Here is an 18,158-nt window from a genome sequence, read left to right as displayed (position 1 = left end):
ACTTCCTAGTTCCCTACTGCACATGCGTGAGTCGCGTTGCACGATCCCACTGGTCCCTGCTGTCTTCTGGGACCTGTGTGTCTCCCAGAAGACAGCGGGGGGGGGAGAGAGAAGGCGCCGGATGTGGCATAGCTCACCGCCGCAATCTTTGCCCGGAAGTGGGAGCAGAAACCCGTATTACAGAGGTATCTGCTCCCTCCTCTCCCCTGAAAGGTGGCAAATGTGACTCCGGAGGGAAGGATTCTGAAAAGCAGAAGTTCCATTTTTGGGTGGAACTCCGCTTTAAGGCTCCTGGAAAATATCTAAATTATGGTCTCTCAATCAGTGTTCCTTGGAAACCTAAGGTTCTTCCAGAGGTTGGTAGGGGTTCCTTGAGCAATAAGAAATTTCTGCCAATCAGATGAGTAACCATGGACACCTTTGATGTTTATATCTGTCTGTAAAAAGGGATTCCTCCCAATGACTTTTCTCTACTGCTGTTTAGGCATGCAGCCTGGTGACCCCCTGCTCCGGCCTATGATTGGACAGTGAAAGAATATTAGCACACTGATGCACTCATCCCTTCACTCAATTTTTTTCCCTGCCTTTTAGAATGTTCTAAGTGCTGGCCTTTACATTGTTGGATTACAGGAACATATTTAGGTACTTAACATTGGCTACATTGGAAAATAAATCCTTAACTGCATTAGTGTTTTTTTTATATCTTCCTGGAGTTCAAATGTAACTATAGTGCCTGAAATGTATATTTCACTCATTAGTTTCCAACTTTTTTACTCAGCTCTTCCATCCTGCCAGTTATTGGCCTCATATACTGGAAGCAATCCTCACTACAGACTGCTGCTGAGGTCTAAAAGGACATTATCCAGCCTTTGCTGTCTGGCATGGCTTAGTAAATTTCTGGACCAATTGGAACGAAAAACAACTTTTAAATAAAATAAAATAATAAAACATATACTGCTGTGAAAAGGGACGATCTCCACTGTGCTGCTGCTGATACTTCCATAAAAAAAGGAGGAGGTGTATTATTGACCAAACTCTTCTGCTGATGATCCCTAATTGTACATTTAAGATCCAGAGGATGTGTACTTGACCACTTCATCCTGCTGCTGCTGCAGTAAAAGTCATGAATCTGGCCACCATTGTCTAGCAAGGGTGTCAAGATCATATGACTGACTTCACAGAATTATAAATCCATTGGCAACTAAAAAAGTTCCTATATGTACCCTTTTTATATCTCAGTTAGGTGTTCTAACATTTGACTTATAGTGCAATTTCACACTTAACCCCCGGCTACCCTTAAACCCGTCCCCTACCCCCTCCCAACACCCATGTTTCAGGAGTGTTTGTGCTCCTGCTCCATCATAGCTGCCGGTTCCAGCATCCTGGTTTTGGCTATGATATTATGCTTGTCTGTCTGTTTACCTGCAAGGTGATTAATGTGGCCAGCCTCTGGGTGGAGACCAAACCTGATTTATGCCAGCCAAACCTTCAGTCTCATGCTTGTGTTAGAGTGTGATAATGTGTGTTATCTGATCAAGCTTTATGTCTGTCTGCCCTGCTCTGCTAGGTTGGATTCCCCTGTATATGACCTCAGATCGGATATCATTTATTCTCTGATCTCTGCCTGCCTTTTACCTGGACTATCATTGTACAACTCTGCCTGTCTGCCAACCGCAGGTACCTGTTTGCTTTGCTCAGTCCGCACCTGCCCTGGCATGGTAGCCAGGCACTATAGCATTGTGTATATGTCCTGGGGGCAGCTGAGTACCGGTAGGCCTGCTTGCCTTATAGGAAAGGGGGATGCTATAGGTGAAGAACACAGAAGCCAGCTTCTGACCACCAGCGTTAGGGGTAAGCGTGACACTATGCTTACCAACCTGTGTAGGAAAGATGTATACTTACCTATTTTCAGCTTGCTCTAGTCCAGTCACGTGATCTCCCCTGTGTCAGCCAGTGGCACTGCATGGGAGAGGAGGGAGCTCTCTAACAATGGCCCATTTGATGTCAGTGCTCCCTTCCTTTCCCTGCAGCCACACTAACTGACACAGGGGAGCTGGATAACATCAATCGATCAGAGTGGGTTGGAAATAGGTAAGTGTACATATATTTTTTTACACAGGTTAGTAAGTAGGTGTTAGGCAGGGGTATTGGACAGCAGTGGCGGCCTGTCCATAAGGGGCGCAGGGGCGCCACCCCCCTAATCTCCATGAGGGAGCCGGACGCATACATTTCTACAAGCTTTTTTTTATTTTTGAAGCACATGATTAGAGCCTGAGACTCTAATTGGCTTCAAAAAGATTGGGCCCACCCACTTGTGACATTAGCGAATCCTCCCGGCCAATCAGGACAGGAAGCGGGTTTCAAAGTGTTACTAAACCTTAAAAACATTTTTTACCTTAACGCATTGCCTGTGTGAAGAGTAAGAGAGGGGGGAAGAGATCTGCGCTGTGCACGGCTGCATCTTTTCTCCTCTTACTTCCTCTTTACACTGCATTCAAGCAGCAGCAGGAGCCATTGGCTCTTGCTGCTGTCAATCCGAGGAAGTGGGGAGTGGGCCTGCTGTGTAAGTCTATGGAGCAGGGCTCCATAGACACACAGCTCGGGAGTGGAGGGACTACCTCTCCCCATAGCCATTGGCTGGCTATGGTAGTCCCGCAGAAGAGGAGGAGTAAAGATCACCGCCAGGGACCCCAGAAGAGGAGGATTGGGGCCGCTATGAGCAATACCACTGCACAGAGATAGTAAGTATAACATGTTTATTATTTTAATTTAAAAAAGTTTAGTAATATTTCAGGATCGGATTGGCCGGAAGAAATAGCCAGGGAAGCTGCTGAAACTGCCTGCGACCTGGATGGGGTATATGCAGACCTGGAGGGGGGCGTTTTCCACACCCCCCCCCCTTCAAAAAATGGAGCACTAGCTGCCACTGTTGGTTAGTTTAACCACTTAAGCCCCGGACCAAAATGCTTTCTAAAGACCCAAGGGGTTTTTACAGTTCGGGACTGCGTCGCTTTAACAGACAATTGCGCGGTCGTGCGACGTGGCTCCCAAACAAAATTGGCGTCTTTTTTTCCCCACAAATAGAGCTTTATTTTGGTGGTATTTGATCACCTCTGCGGTTTTTATTTTTTGCGCTATGAACAAAAATAGAGCGACAATTTTGAAAAAAATGCAATATTTTTTACTTTTTGCTATAATAAATATCCCCCAAAAACATATATAACATTTTTTTTTCCTCAGTTTAGGCCGATACGTATTCTTCTACCTATTTTTGGTAAAAAAATCGCAATAATCGTTTATCGGTTGGTTTGCGCAAAATTTATAGTGTTTACAAAATAGGGGATAGTTTTTTTGCATTTTTATTTATTTATTTATTTTTACTACTAATGGCGGCTATCAGCGATTTTTTTCGTGACTGCGACATTATGGCGGACACTTTGGACAATTTTGACACATTTTTGGGACAATTGTCAGTTTCACAGCAAAAAATGCATTTAAATTGCATTCTTTATTGTGAAAATGACAGTTGCAGTTTGGGAGTTAAACACAGGGGGCGCTGTAACATTTAGGGATCACTGTGTATGTGTTTACTAGTGTAGGGGGGTGTGGCTGTAGGAATGACGTCATCGATCGTGTCTTCCCTATAAATAGGATGACGCGATCGATGCGCCGACACAGTGAAGCACGGGGAAGCCGTGTTTACACGGCTCTCCCCGTTCTTCAGCTCCGGGGAGCGATCGCGACGGAGCGGCTATAAACGAATAGCCGCACCGTCGTCCCAGATCGCTCCTGAAGCCACGGGGACCGCCGCATGTACCGGGGGGGGGTCCCGATCGGACCCCCGACCCACGTCAAGCAGGGCACGTATATATACGTTGATGTGCCTGCCTGTGCCATTCTGCTGACGTATATGTACATGAGGCGGTCCTTAAGTGGTTAAGAGTAGTAAGGATTAAAGTGGTTGTAAAAGTTCAGGTTATTTTTTTTAAATAACAAACATGTCTCCACTATGCAGTTTATTTTGCACAGAGTGGCCCCGATCCTTCTGTTCTGGGGTCCCACGGCGGCTCTTCCCCACAATAGATAACCCCCTCTAGGAATCTCTCTCCCGAAGGGGTTACCTTGCGGAAAAGTTCCCGTGTCATACACTCGGCGTCCATAACCACCGAGAGTATGACTCTGCCCCGCCCCCCCCCCCGCCGGCCGCGTCATTGCATTTGATTGATAGCAGTGGGAGCCAATGGCTGTGCTGATATCAATCTATCCAATCAACGCCAAGCCTCCGTGGAGAAGAGGACGCCCCCGGGGACGCTCCGAGCAGGTGAACTGGTTCAGGTAAATAAAACAGAGGGGGGGGCTGTGGGGCCCATGATTGCCACGTGTTTTTTCACCTTAAAGAATAGGATGCATTAAGGTGAAAAAACACAAACCTTTACAACCCATTGAAGCCCAGAAATCCACTTTAAGGCCTCGTACTCACGACCGAGGAACTCGTCGTAAATGAAACATCGTTTTCCTCGACGAGTTCCTTGTTAGGCTTGTCGAGAAACTTGACAAGCTTGCTTTGCGTACACACTGTCAAGACCAAATCTCCTCGTTCTCAAACACGGTGACGTACAACACATACAACGGCAGGGGAAGTTCAATTCCACTGGCACAACCCTTGGGGCTGCTTTTGCTAATCTCATGTTACTGCGTGTTAAGTAAAAGTTTGGTAAGAGACGATTTGCACTTTTCAGACTGTGACAGCGTGACAAATGTGCTATCTCCATTACAAATGCTACTTTTACCGAAGGTGCGCTCCCGTCTCATACTTTAGTCTGAGCATGCGCGGGTTTCCTAGCATACACACGAACGTGTTTCTCGTCAAAAACCAGCCAGATGAGGAACACGTCGAGGAAATTGAGACTCCCGTCGAGGAAAAGGAGAACGTGTTCTCTTTTTTCCTCGTCGAGTTCCTCGACAGTTTCCTTAAAGAAAAACGTACACACGACTGTTTTCCTCTGCAAAAAAGCTCTCCCACCAAGTTTCTTGATGGATTCTGTCAAGGAAAACGGTCGTGTATACGAGGCCTAAGACTGGCTTTAACTATAGCCACTGCCTTAGTATTTTCATGTGTGCCTAATCAGCATCTATCTACGCTAAGTTAGCCTGAATACGGGTGAAGTCACGGGACAAAAACATATTTATGATTTAAAAGCAAATATTCACTGTGTTCCCAGTAAGAATACATGGTCATTTTTTTTAACATCACAGAATTGCTTAAAACTGTCCAACAAAGTGAGCCAATTCTCATTAAACCACAGGTTGCATTTAATGCACTGTGAAGTGAAAGCCAACAGAAGATTCCCTGGGTGAATTCCAGTCTGTTCTTTACTAGTATCCATAAACTCTGCAGGATACTTCTATATATGATACATGTTGTATTTGAAGCCGCACGGGTTGGGATATGCTCTCTTAAATCATTTTTCATGCATTCAATTTTGTCTAGTTTACAGCAAATAGACAAAACATGGTTACCCAAAAAAAAATTTGATGCTATAAAATGCATTTATGTAGCTTGCATTTTTTTTTTTATAGCAAAATATAAACACAAATAAGCTGTTATTTTAATTAGGTTGGATGTAGTTTGCACTGTAGGCTCCTTTTGCCAACACCACTAAAAGCTGAAAATTAGGAAACCCAATAATGATGTCACTTGCACTTCATAGAAGATTTATTTTCAGACAGGAGAATTATTATTTAATAATAATAAAGAGAGTTCTTAAGGGGTAGGGGAAAGAAAAAACACCCTAAAATTAGACAATGAGCTTTAACTTCATTTTTAGTTTTATTAAGTTATTTTTTTTTTCTGCAGCATACTGTACTGTGATGGAAAAGTTGCATATAAATTAAATATTTCATTGAAATTGTGTGGTTCTAATGGGAAAAAAATAAAGATTGGAATTTTTGTGATGCATTGTTGCTTTCCCATTTTAAATCTATGAACCATTTTAGAAAGAACAATATATATTAAATCATCCCAAAAGGGAACCTTATTGCAAGTTGTGGTAGTAATATATAATGGAAATGTATGCAAAACAAAAAGGTTATAAATTATGTATTTATTTACATTGTTTACATTGAATTTGTGATTTACACAATTTATTGTACGTAGTAAAACAAACCAGCAGAAAAGTGTTAATATGAGCATTAGTTCATACATATATTAGAACGAGTATTAATATATATAAATATTAATATCTATGTTTGCATGACTTAGTTACAATAGTTAGTTGTGTACTACATATAAAGGTAAGCATTAAAATACATGTATACATGAAATACTTTATATGTATAGAAATTTTACGGTAATTACTAGCATGCAATCATTTATTATATATTTAATGTAAAAACAATTGTAATATGCCCATACAATACTGTAATTCCTAAGACAAATGTTTGTTACATGTGTTTTGGGATGTACATAGAAAAATGTTATACCGTAAAAAAAAGGTTGAGTAGAAATATGATAAAGTCCAATAACATAGAAAGCAAGAAAAAAAAAGAAAGAAAAAGAAAGAGAAAAAAGAAAAAAAAAGAAAGTGAGTACAGTTGCACAGTAAAGTCCAATAGTTAGAAAAATAAATAAAAAATAAAAAGTAAAGAAAGTAAAAGAAAGCAAGAAAGAACAAATAGAAAGCGGGTACAGTTGTATAGTAAAGTTGTATAGTAAAGTCCAATAACTTAGAAAGCAAGAAAGAAAATAAAGAAAGAAAGAAAAGGAAAGCGAGAAAGAACAAAAAGAAAGCAAGTACAGTTGCACAGTAGAGTCCAATAACTTAGAAAGCAAGAAAGAAAAAAAATTCAAGAAAGAAAAAGAAAGCGAGAAAGAACAAATAGAAAGCGGTTACAGTTGTACAGTAAAGTCCAATAACTTAGAAAGCAAGAAAGAAAATACATAAAGAAAGAAAAAGAAAGCGACAAAGAACAAATAGAAAGCGGGTACAGTTGTACAGTAAAGTCCAATAACTTAGAAAGCAAGAAAGAAAATAAAGAAAGAAGGAAAAAGAAAGCGAGAAAGAACAAAAAGAAAGCAAGTACAGTTGCACAGTAAAGTCCAATAACTTAGAAAGCAAGAAGAAAAAAAAAGAGGAAGAAAGAAAGAAAAAGAAAGCGAGAAAGAACAAATAGAAAGTGGGTACAGTTGCATAGTAAAGTCCAATAACTTAGAAAGCAAGAAAGAAAAAAAAAGAAAGAAAAGGAAAGTGAGAAAGAAAAAAGAAAGCGAGAAAGAAAAAAGGAGAAAGCAAGAAAGATGAATATTTGTAAATCATTTTTATTAAAATCAAAATTTTAGCTGGTCCCAGCGAAAGAAATCATCAAGCCAGATTACTAAACAACTGCTAATGTGGGACAGTGATTATAAAATGATGTTTGATAATTATAAAATTATATGAATTCAATTCTACATTATAAAATTAGGAAAAACTATTATCACGAGGATGGAATGTGTTAAGAGTTTTGTTTTTAAAGAGGTAGCAAAAGGTTGTTAAGACCCTCGATCTCTGGAGAGGATATGGAATGCAGAGTAGAATTCCATCAGTTTTAGTAGACATGACAGTAGAAAAGATTTACTAAAGGATGCAGAACGCTTAGATGTAAAATGTCAGTAAAGCCCACCAGTCAGATGCACATACATACCAAGCAGCATAAAGGTTAGGCTTTCTGCGAGACAGGAGTCCACCCTATTCAGATTCAGTAATAAAGATCAGTTTGCATCAGGGTGGCTGGTTTCTGCTGATAAGAACTGTAACACTAATAAGACAGGAGGAATGTGACTCAGCTGGCTGGATATGGGCAGTGACATGGGATTCTATGATACAGGCAGGCTCTCTAAACAAGGGGTTTACAAGATCTGCTTGGGGCAGTAGAATAAAAGTGGGCAGTTACAAAATCATGATAATTGTAATCCATGTCTTTTTTTTTTTTGGCTTTGCTCTTGACACTTACAAAATCCAACAGCAAGTAAAAGGTGGTAAAGACTCTGTAGAGGCGAGTCATAAGACTCTCTGGAGCTCAGCTTACTTGCAGTAATATCTCCTTTCTCCAGGTTGCCAATTGGTGCATTGCATAGTCTGATGGTACATTTCTTCTAAAGCCTCGTACACACGATCGGATTTTCCAACGGGAATTATGTGATGGCATGAATGTTATAGGATAATCTGTTTGAATGCTTCCATTTTAAGTGTGTTTCTTCCCACACTCCAAAGACATAATAGGTTACTTGGCACCTGTCAAAAATTGGCCCTGTAGCAGTGATGGCAAACCTTGGAAACCCCAGATGTTTTGTAACTACATTTCCCATGATGCTCATGCATTCTGCAGTGTAGTGGAGCATCATGGGAAATGAAGTTCCAAAACATCTGGGGTGCCAAGGTTCACCATCACTGCCCTAGAGTGTATATATGCAAGTGAGATGAGCCCTATCTAGCCACAGATTTCAGCCTCTCATAGGCCCATTTTACATGGGGCGGATCCATTTGGACGGACTCCTCTTGTTTAGTGGGGATCGCTCTGTTGATCCCTGCTGAGTAGATGGAGGACAGGTCCATCTCTGCTCACTGTGTATGAATGAATGAATGAATGAATGAAAAACTTATAAAGCGCGGCGCATGCGAACTGAATCGCTTCTGGGCGTGTAGAGACGGACCTGTTAGAGTCTGGGTAGATTACATAAAAACAGACTGCCAGTCCGTTTTAATCTGATCCCATTAGATCCACCAGGCAGATGGAAAATAGGCGCACCATCCATCTGGATTTGGCGGACAGGATCGGATCGAATATCGGTGGATGTCAGCGGACATGTGTCTGCAGACATCCGCCGCTCCATAGTGCTGAATGGAGGTTCAGATCAGGTCTGCCTGAAACACAGACAGGCGGACCTGATCGGACAGCCTATGTGAAAGGGGCCATAGAGTCTAACAGACTGCCGGGCCTGGACAGTGCACCTGAGCCTTCCATCAGCACCTAAAAGTTGGATTCTCATGTACCAGGGCATTTACCTAGTGTTCGGGAGACCTAAGGGTACTTTCACACTGAGGTACTTGGTGCGCTGACGGCATCGGTTTACCATCGCGTTTGCTGTGATTTCACACTGGATAGAAAGGAGCGGCTCTTTCAGGGCGCATTGCAGGCACTATTTTTAGCTCAATACCACCTGCAAAGCGCCTCAGTGTGAAAGCAGCCTAAAGCTCACCAGTGACGAACTGAAATTTTGATCCATGTGTGGCTGTTCCTGGGTGACATAAGTTGATCATTAGATCAACTTATGTTGAAGGAAAACTTTTAATGATCAGCGGCTGCAGCCAATCGGTAATTAACCTCTATCCACCTTGCTTGTGTGGATGGGGAAATCCATTAATTCTTTAAAGCATCTATAGACAGCTTTAGTATTAATGGGAAGGGTGGCGTTTTCCATGAATTGAGCCTGTTGCTTTGCCCTGTATGGACAAAGAACAAACTTGCAGCTGCATGTATCTGTGGAACAATCTAAAAGAAGTTGGTGGGTTTTTCTTCCTTTCTTCTTCCCTGCAAAGTAAAGGCATAATGTGCAGGGCCGGTGCTACCACTAGGCAAACTAGGCAGCCGCCTAGGGTGCACTGCTGCCTAGGGGCGCCCGGCCACTGGTTTCCCTCCACGTCTGCCTGCTCTGCAGGCTGCAGCATTTAACTAACTCAGTCTCAGGTAGCTACTCTGTCCGACCTGTAGTGTAATTAGAGACGCAGCGCTAGAGGAAGCAGAGCCGAGGGGGTGGAGGGCAGGGCAAAGGGGGTGGAGTCAGGGGTGAAGCCAATGGGGGCTGCTAAATTAGGTTTCGCCTAGGGTGTCAAAAATCCTTGCACCAGCCCTGATAATGTGCTAGTATGCTTTGCATACCAGCATTATATGTAACACTTAACTGCAAATGCCCCTCTTCCTTCCAGGGCCGTGGCCTCCGGCTCTATGACTGTGCACTTGCTTGAAGAAATGGCATGGGCAGCTGTTCCTTCAAAACACATGTGCATGTTAAAAAGATATGTACAGTACCTATAAATAAGCCTTATTCTAGGCTTACCTATAGGTACAACTTCCCCATGGAGGTTTACAACCTCTTTAAGGCTGGGTTCACACTGGAAATCGCAGCAGCTCACAGCAGGAGTCACCTGCGTCTCCATTCACTGTTTCAGGTTTGATTTCAGCCCCAATTTTGGGCTAAATTCGGACCTGAAATGGACCAAAAGCTGCACAGGGCTCCTGTGCAATCCGAACCAGAGCCGCTGCGGAGATGTGTGAACCGGCTCCATAGAGAGCTGGTCACAATCTCTTGCTATGCGAATTGGCCTGAAGTGGAACTTTACTCAGAAAATTACGAACACGTCATGCAGGCCCCTTTTGCGGGTATAGCTATATAAAACATCAAAAATAAGTGTCTATACTGTTTAAACTCCAGTAATTTACTGTCTCATCCTGCTCTGCACATGCTCAGTTGCTCTCCATTTTTAGCCAATTTTAGACCCTGCCGAGTCTGTAGAGGCCGATTTGCTGACAGCCTTAAAGAAGAATTAAGCCCTCCTATCCTTTACAGCCAAGGAAGCTGTTTCTGTTTGATCTGCAACTGCCATAATGCTGAACATGTGATCAGTTATGACACCAGCCATTTGATGGTTTGACACATTGGCTAAGGAAACAAGCAATCCTAGCATTCAAGAAATGTAACTGTTTTTTGAAACATGGGTTTAGTTCTGCTTTATGGTTTACTGCTGCTCAGGGGCTCTGGGCTTCAGCAAAATGGCAGCCTCCAGCAAGAAGAAATAAGAGGAGGGCTGGAGGCAATTTACAGCACACTTATTTTGGTAGCATAATTAATAATGTGTAATGTATGTTCCTTGCTAAAGAACATTATTTTTTATCAAGTCGTTATGGGTACATTTCTACTTTAAGACGACTGCATAGTAAACTGTCTGCACATTCTGGAACCAGTAGGTGGTTCAAGCGTCACCTGCCACATTACTTGCCACAAGTTGTGGATTGTCCACTTGCCATGTCACCTGCCACAATTTGTGGATTGTCCGCAATGCAAGCAATTACATTTTTTTTTATATTTTATTAATGTTTTTTTCATCATTTGGCATTATGTTTGAGATTTCTAATGTTAAAAAATATGTCACCTTTAAAAACGCTTATAAACGAAAAGCCGCGTTTTGCGTCTGAAACGTGGAAATCTTTGGCGTCTGAACTCATTTTTTTGCTTTCAGAAAAACTAGGTTAAACGCAACTGCATATAACTGGCAATAAACATAGGATAACATTGAAAGTGTCCAACTGCCTCTGAACACGAGTTTAACAGCGTTCCGTGTACATGGGGCCTAACTGTTAAAAAACACTCCTAAACACAACCACAGCACTGTACACAGCAATAATTACTCAGTCTTAGCACTGTCTTCTCTCCTTGTTTGTCTACAGAGGCTGCCCCCCCCCCCACCAGTGCTGCATTATTAAGACTTTTTCATTGATAATCATTACCCATTGTGTTAACATATTATTGGTATATTCTACTGCTAAGAAACAGTATAAGTATGTAATTATTCTGACACACATAATCTCCCCTATTGCCCTGTACTTTATTTCTATATTCCATGTTGTGTCACCATATTAGGGCCAGCCACACTGAATTGTCAGAGTCCCTCCCCCTTCTTGTGCGCTGAGTTTATTCCTGCCTGCTAGGACAAGCTGAGACTCCCTTATATTAATGTACAATGTAAGAAGCCCAACTTCTGAAACCTTAAACCCTTGTAAGGAAAGGCAGCGTTCAAATTTAGTTTACAACTGATAATAGGATCTGCTAGCACAGTACAGACAGGATTCATTATGGCGTACGCAGCTCCCCAGCCCTCACAAACAAAGAGAACTAAGGATTTTTGTAGTGCTGGAGTTATGATGTAGTTATTAGAAAAGGGCAGCTGTAAAGGTCCGAACACACGATCAGAAAATTGTACAAAAAAATACCACTCTCGAAGCGATCTTACGATAATCTAATCGTTAGTACACAGCTTTTGTCCGAAAATTTCCAAAGGGACGAACAAATTAAATACAATACATAATATAATTTCTAATTTTTATTCTGTTGTACGAGAATTTTCATACCTTAATAACCTCTTAATTTTTGATTTGGAGAGTAGCATGCAATAAATAAAAAATGGACAACAATTTTTTCCAATAATCTCATTGTGTGTACTAGACTTAAGAAAGCAGCTATTTGTATTTTTTTTAATGTACACAGTAAGTGAATGGAAACATGTAACATAAAGTAGGTGTTATCCCAATTTAGCAGCAAAAGTGGAAATATACTGTATAGTAGATCTTTATCTTTTTTTGCTTCTAGTATTAGTTTCACATCATTCACTTAAAAGTGTATGTCGGTTACATTTTTGCCTGCAGTTTGGTGTACCTTATACATAATAGCTTCAATCTCCCAATAAAAACTTTGTGAAATATGTAAACAAAGGACATAAAGATTGATGCATCCATGAGAAATTGAATGTTATTTTGCTACAAAGCACTGAAAATGTAAGACTAACAAACAAATTGTAAAAAAATGTGTAATTTTTTCAACATATTTGCTAAATTATAAAAAGAAAAAGCTGCATGGAATTTTAAACCTCTTTGTCTATTTTATGTTAAATAGATTTTCTCAAATCATTTAATTTTAAATGCAAATTTAAATCACAGGCTGATCAAATTTTTAAACATGAAAAATATCAAATACGGTAGCTAAGAATATTAACAGATATAGAAACACACATTTGCTTTGGGCTCCATGCACACTGGGCTTAAAAAATGCCAGTTTCCTTGGCAGAAAAAAACAACAAAATTGCTCATATAGAGCATCTTTTGTACAGAATTTAGACACATTTAGAAGAGTTTTGCATTTTTGCTGCCAGAAAGCTCCAATCAGAATCACAATTTTTTTTTTCTGCCTTTAAATCGTCCTAATTTGAATGGACACATAGGATAACATTAATCTGCTTCTACAAGCAGAACACAAAACTCCTATAGTAGCAGCAATTTTTAAGCCAGCGTGCATGAAGCCTTATTATGTACAGCACATCAATTTAACTATCCAATAAGTAACAATACATAAAAAAATATATAAAATATATTTTGCAGCAACAGCAACTTTCAACAGACAGATAGATAAAATAAAATAATAAAAAATATGAAGCAACATGTAATTGTCAGGCTCCAAAAACTGTGCCTGCACTATTGGTGTACATATAAAAAATTTAGGCAGAAATTAAAAGGTAAAAATTATTAAAAAACATATTAATCTGTGTACATTACATTTAAATAAAAAGTAGCCATAAATGTACACCAAATAACACACAAGTTAGATTGATAGGTAGATAGATAGATAGAGAGATAGGAGATGGATAAAATAGAATAATATAAAGAATGAGGCAACATTTAACTGCCAGGCTCCAAAAACTGTGGAAAAGTGGAAAATTAAGCAGAAATTAAAAGATAAAACTAATTAAAAAATGTATTAACCTGTACACAAAAAAATGTGTATTACAATATATAGTAGACATATGTACACCAAATAACATAATAGAGGGATAGATAGAGGGGAAGAAAGAAAGAAAGAAAGAAAGAAAGAAAGAAAGAAAGAAAGAAAGAAAGAAAGAAAGAAAGAAAGAAAGAAAGAAAGAAAGAAAGGAAGGAAGGAAGGAAGGAAGGAAGGAAAGAAAGAAAGAAAGAAAGAAAGAAAGAAAGAAAGAAAGAAAGAAAGAAAGAAAGAAAAAGAATAAAGGAAAGGAAAAAGGAAAAAAAAGAGAAAGAAAGAAAGAAGAAAGAAAGAAAGAAAGAAAGAAAGAAAGAGAAATAAAGAAAGAAGAGAGGAGGAATAAAGAAAGAAAGAAAGAAAGAAAGAAAGAAAGAAAGAAAGAAAGAAAGAAAGAAAGAAAGAAAGAAACAAGGAAAGGAAAAAAGAAAGGAAAAAGGAAAAAAAAGAGAAAGAAAGAAAGAGAAAGAAAGAAGAAAGAAAGAAAGAGAAAGAAAGAAATAAAGAGAAATAAAGAAAGAAAGAGAAAGAAGAAAGAAAGAAAGAAAGAAAGAAAGAAAGAAAGAAAGAAAGAAAAAAGAAAGAGAAAAGAAAGAAAGAAAAATAGAAAGAACGAAAGATATATTTGATTTACAAACAAGAGGAACAAAGAATAGTAACTAACAAGCACATGTGTTCCTTTGAACAGTTAAAGGAAGAAAGGCAGAACAAAGTTGGAACGGCTTAGTGTTAAGATATCTGACATTTGCTATACATTGAAAACAACTCATAGCTCCAAGCACATACATAAAATGGCAGCTGTGAGTGATGCTGTTAGTGAAAGCTTTATGCAGCTGAAACAAATTCACACTTGCATACACCTTTCTCACATTAATCAGTTCATATTTTTCACCTGATATTAACAACTGTTGCCTAAGGTAAGAAAAAAAGCTAAAAGCAAAAATATTTTTTTTCAAAATTGTCAAAATGATCAAAAGAGGTTAACCAAAACCAGTCCCTGCTAGTCACAGTAATACAGAATAATGGACAAGGCACCTACCTGATAACATACAAGAGTACAACCAGCTATGCTTTCTCCTTCTTGAAATGTAAGTAACTCTAAGAGAGGAAGAAAAAAGAGATCTGAAAGCAATTGAAAAAAAAAAAAAAAAGAAGAAGAAAGAAGAAGCTTAGGTCAGACAGCCAGTAAAACTGGCAAGTAAAAATGATGGGAGATTTAAAATTCTCCAAGGCCTGGCTTTCTGCTGCTTAACTGTAAAAGAGACATATTTTTTTCTCTTTAAAAATGAGACAACGTGATTCATCACAGTCCTTCTTAGGCTGAAGGTAGAAGGAGTCGTCATAGCTCCAGAATTCCCAACAGAGAATGTTCCAAGTTCTTTCACAACAAGAGGATGTCAGAAAGGACTTTATCTTACCAACCCATAGAAGAGTGAGAATGGATGGTTTTAAAATAGGCAATTATCCCGTCACCACGAAAGTTTTAAGAAGTAACTCTATATGGTGACTGGGGAGAGCTTGCGAATTAGGGATTTACACAAGGTAATGCTTTAACTCGATCTTTGCCAGAACAGTAGAGACTGTTAACTTACAAAAGTGAATGTTCACTCAGGTTATTGATAATGGTGATGCAGTGTTCAATCATCAATTATCCAATTTTATCCCCTTTTTTTCCCCCTTGAACATGATTGAGCATTTAAAGTGAACAAAGCTTTACCTTATTTACTAAGCTCTGTAATAATTGAGTTTGTGAAGTGAACAGTATCTACTGCTTTAATAACTCAACCCTTATGTTAAACTCAACCCTTATGTTAAATTCAACCCTTATGTTAACTGTCTAGAAAGTAATCCTAATGATAAAACATGCTATTTTAGTTCATCAATTGGGTTAACAAACAGAAATACTGTTAGCATATTTTAATCAGGATGTAGTATTATGGTTTTTACTATTATTACTTGATTTTTAACCCAACTGATATCTAAAATAGATTTTTAACCAAACTGATGTCTAAAATTATATGTTTACTTTTTCAGATTCTCACATTTTTCTGAGGTTGTTTATTAGTCATTTATTTAGAGAAGGAATCCTATGGGAAGGTATGGGAATTTAGTGCCGGTTCACACTACCGCAACTTGGGATCCGACTTGTGTCTCCCCAAGTCGCACGACATGAAAAATTACATGTTAATCAATGAGAGCCATTTTAAAGGAGTTGTAAAGGTAATTTTTTTTCCTAAATAGCTTCCTTTATCTTAGTGTAGTCCCCCTTCACTTACCTCATCCTTCGATTTTGCTTTTACATGTCCTTACTTCCTGTTCTTCTGTCTGTAACTCCACACAGTAATGCAAGGCTTTCTCCCTGGTGTGGAGTGTCGTGCTCGCCCCCTCCCTTGGACTACAAGAGAGTCAGGACGCTCTCTACGTTGCAGATAGAGAAAGGAGCTGTGTGTTAGTGGGCATCCTGACGCTCATGTAGTCCAAGGGAGAGGGAGAGTATGACACTCCACACCAGGGAGAAAGCCTCACATTACTGTGTGGAGTTACAGACAGAAGAACAGGAAGTGAGGACTTCTCAGAAGAAATACGGGTATTTAAAAGCAAAATCGAAGGATGAGGTAAGTGAAGGAGGACTGCACTAAGGTAAAGGAAGCTATTTAGGAAAAAAAATTGCACCTTTACAACCCCTCCCTCCCACAGAGCAGATTATTATGTGATTGGCCAAAATTGTACCTTTACAACCCCTTTAATCTAGCATGAGCCAACACACACTTTTGTACTGCCAAGCACATTTGTTGTTTTCTTTTCTATTTTTTTTTTTTTTTTTTAGTTAGACCCCCTGGCTCTGTTTTCTTTTCTTGTATGCTTGAAACGATAACTAGATTGTAAAAAAAATTAATACGAATAAATTAGGCTACAATGTATTCTGCTACATTTCTTTGGTAAAAAAAAATAACCCAGATATACAGTATATTATTTAGTCTGATGAAAGAGTCTACAAACAATGGTATATATATTTGAAAATGTATCAATCCTGCTGTACTGATCCCAAAATGCCAGGACAGTACAAGTAGCCCCTAAATGACCCCTTTATGGAAAGTAGGTATTTAAAAAGAGGTATGATAAGTATTTTTAAGTTGTAATTATTTGTCAAAGTTTTTTGAAAAATTAAAAAATTAACTAAAATGTTTGTTTTTTTTCAGAAAGTTGTCATTTTAATTTATTCATTTAAGTTATGTCTCATACACAGCATAGGCATATTTACAATTACACCCTAAAACACATCCTTATATGCTTCTCAGATTTGAAAATACCCCATGTGTGAGACTTTTCACAGTCTAGATGCAGAGGGGCCCAAAATCGAAGGAGTACCTTTGGGTTTTCAAGGAGCATAAATTACACATACGTTACGCATCTAACTTCCTGACTACCTATCACATTTTTGGTTTATATATTAACTTGACTCTGTCTCATATTTTACACAAAATTTGTGTTATTGTGTTTATGTGCATTATTTGTGTTATTGTGTTTATGTGCACGATGAAGCCTGATCTCAGATGATGACAGCCCACGACTGCTACCAGAAAAAGATGCCCACAAAATGTCACATGATTAGACAAAGGGGGAAGTCTGCCCAACCTAGAGCTGGACTTTACATTTTCAGATTCATATGATGAGCACCATTGGGAAAACTTGCCTTCACTTCCTGTCCCTGTGGATGCATATATATATGAGTGGAAATCTCCCAAAAGGGTTTTTAATTCCTTTTTTAGTTGTGCACAGAAAAAGTGTCTCCATTAGAGGCTATCCCCTCACCTCTTGTTCTGGACAAGGCTTTGAAATTTTGCTTTCCCACTTTCTTTCTTTCTCCATGACAATGGTCACAAGTCAAACAGACTATCACATACCTGTGATGGAGCCTGACATGGAGAGGAAGGAGATCTCTTACACCTCTGGCTCCATACCCCTGATAAGATAACAGGAGGCACAAGAGCCTGGAGTGGCACAAGTGCCTAGCAGTTCTGGTGAAGGTGGTTGCACATGGGAGGTCTATGCGCACTTGGATGCAAGTTGGATCATGACACATGACAGCAGGCACAGTAGGTCGGCAGGTGGCAGGCTGCAGGAGTAGAGAAGGCCTCCACAGGCTGGACACAAAGCAGGGTCAGGCAAGCTGGATCAGTAACTAGCAGGCACATCAGGTACAGAGTAGCAGGCAGAAGAGTAGTCAGGTTCAGGCAGGAGTTGGTAATGGTAAACAGTAAGGCAGAATGATCAGGCAGGGACGTTGTCAAAGAACCATGGGCCATGGGTTCAGGCAGTGTTCAAGCGTGATCAGAAAAATCTGCAAATTTCAATGAAAGCAGGAGCCAGCAGTACAAGGGACAAAAATGTATAAGAAATAGTGCAGCGAATAGGAATAGGGTGACAACCACTCCAAATCTTCACCAGTGACTTTAACTTTAAATAAGTGATCCCTCCATCGTTAAGAATGGCTACTCTCACCTTAAGGTATGGACCCCTGTTTTACCAGGCAGTCATACCAGCAGAAATCGATAGACAGATTGGTGTAATATGT

At 39.6% G+C, this 18,158-nt stretch overlaps 1 protein-coding gene across 2 annotated transcripts in view; it reads right to left on the bottom strand.

Moving 5' to 3' along the window:
- LOC120918686 (agouti-signaling protein-like) overlaps positions 1–14,976 on the bottom strand; it is a 70,683-nt gene extending 55,707 nt beyond the window's left edge. The window contains exon 1 of one of the 2 annotated variants that reach the window (XM_040330377.1): positions 14,622–14,976. In XM_040330377.1, the coding sequence (XP_040186311.1) occupies positions 14,622–14,631 (10 nt within the window). In that variant the 5' untranslated portion in view covers positions 14,632–14,976. Of the gene's footprint in view, positions 1–7,683; positions 7,909–14,621 lie in introns of those variants that run through there. The other variant, XM_040330378.1, reaches the window with a different exon arrangement.
- Positions 14,977–18,158: the final 3,182 nt, after the last annotated feature.

Source organism: Rana temporaria, chromosome 12, assembly GCF_905171775.1.
Source record: "Rana temporaria chromosome 12, aRanTem1.1, whole genome shotgun sequence".
Taxonomy (NCBI): domain Eukaryota; kingdom Metazoa; phylum Chordata; class Amphibia; order Anura; family Ranidae; genus Rana; species Rana temporaria.
Note: the sequence above shows the minus strand (reverse complement) of the source record. Positions and strands in the feature narration are given on the sequence as shown.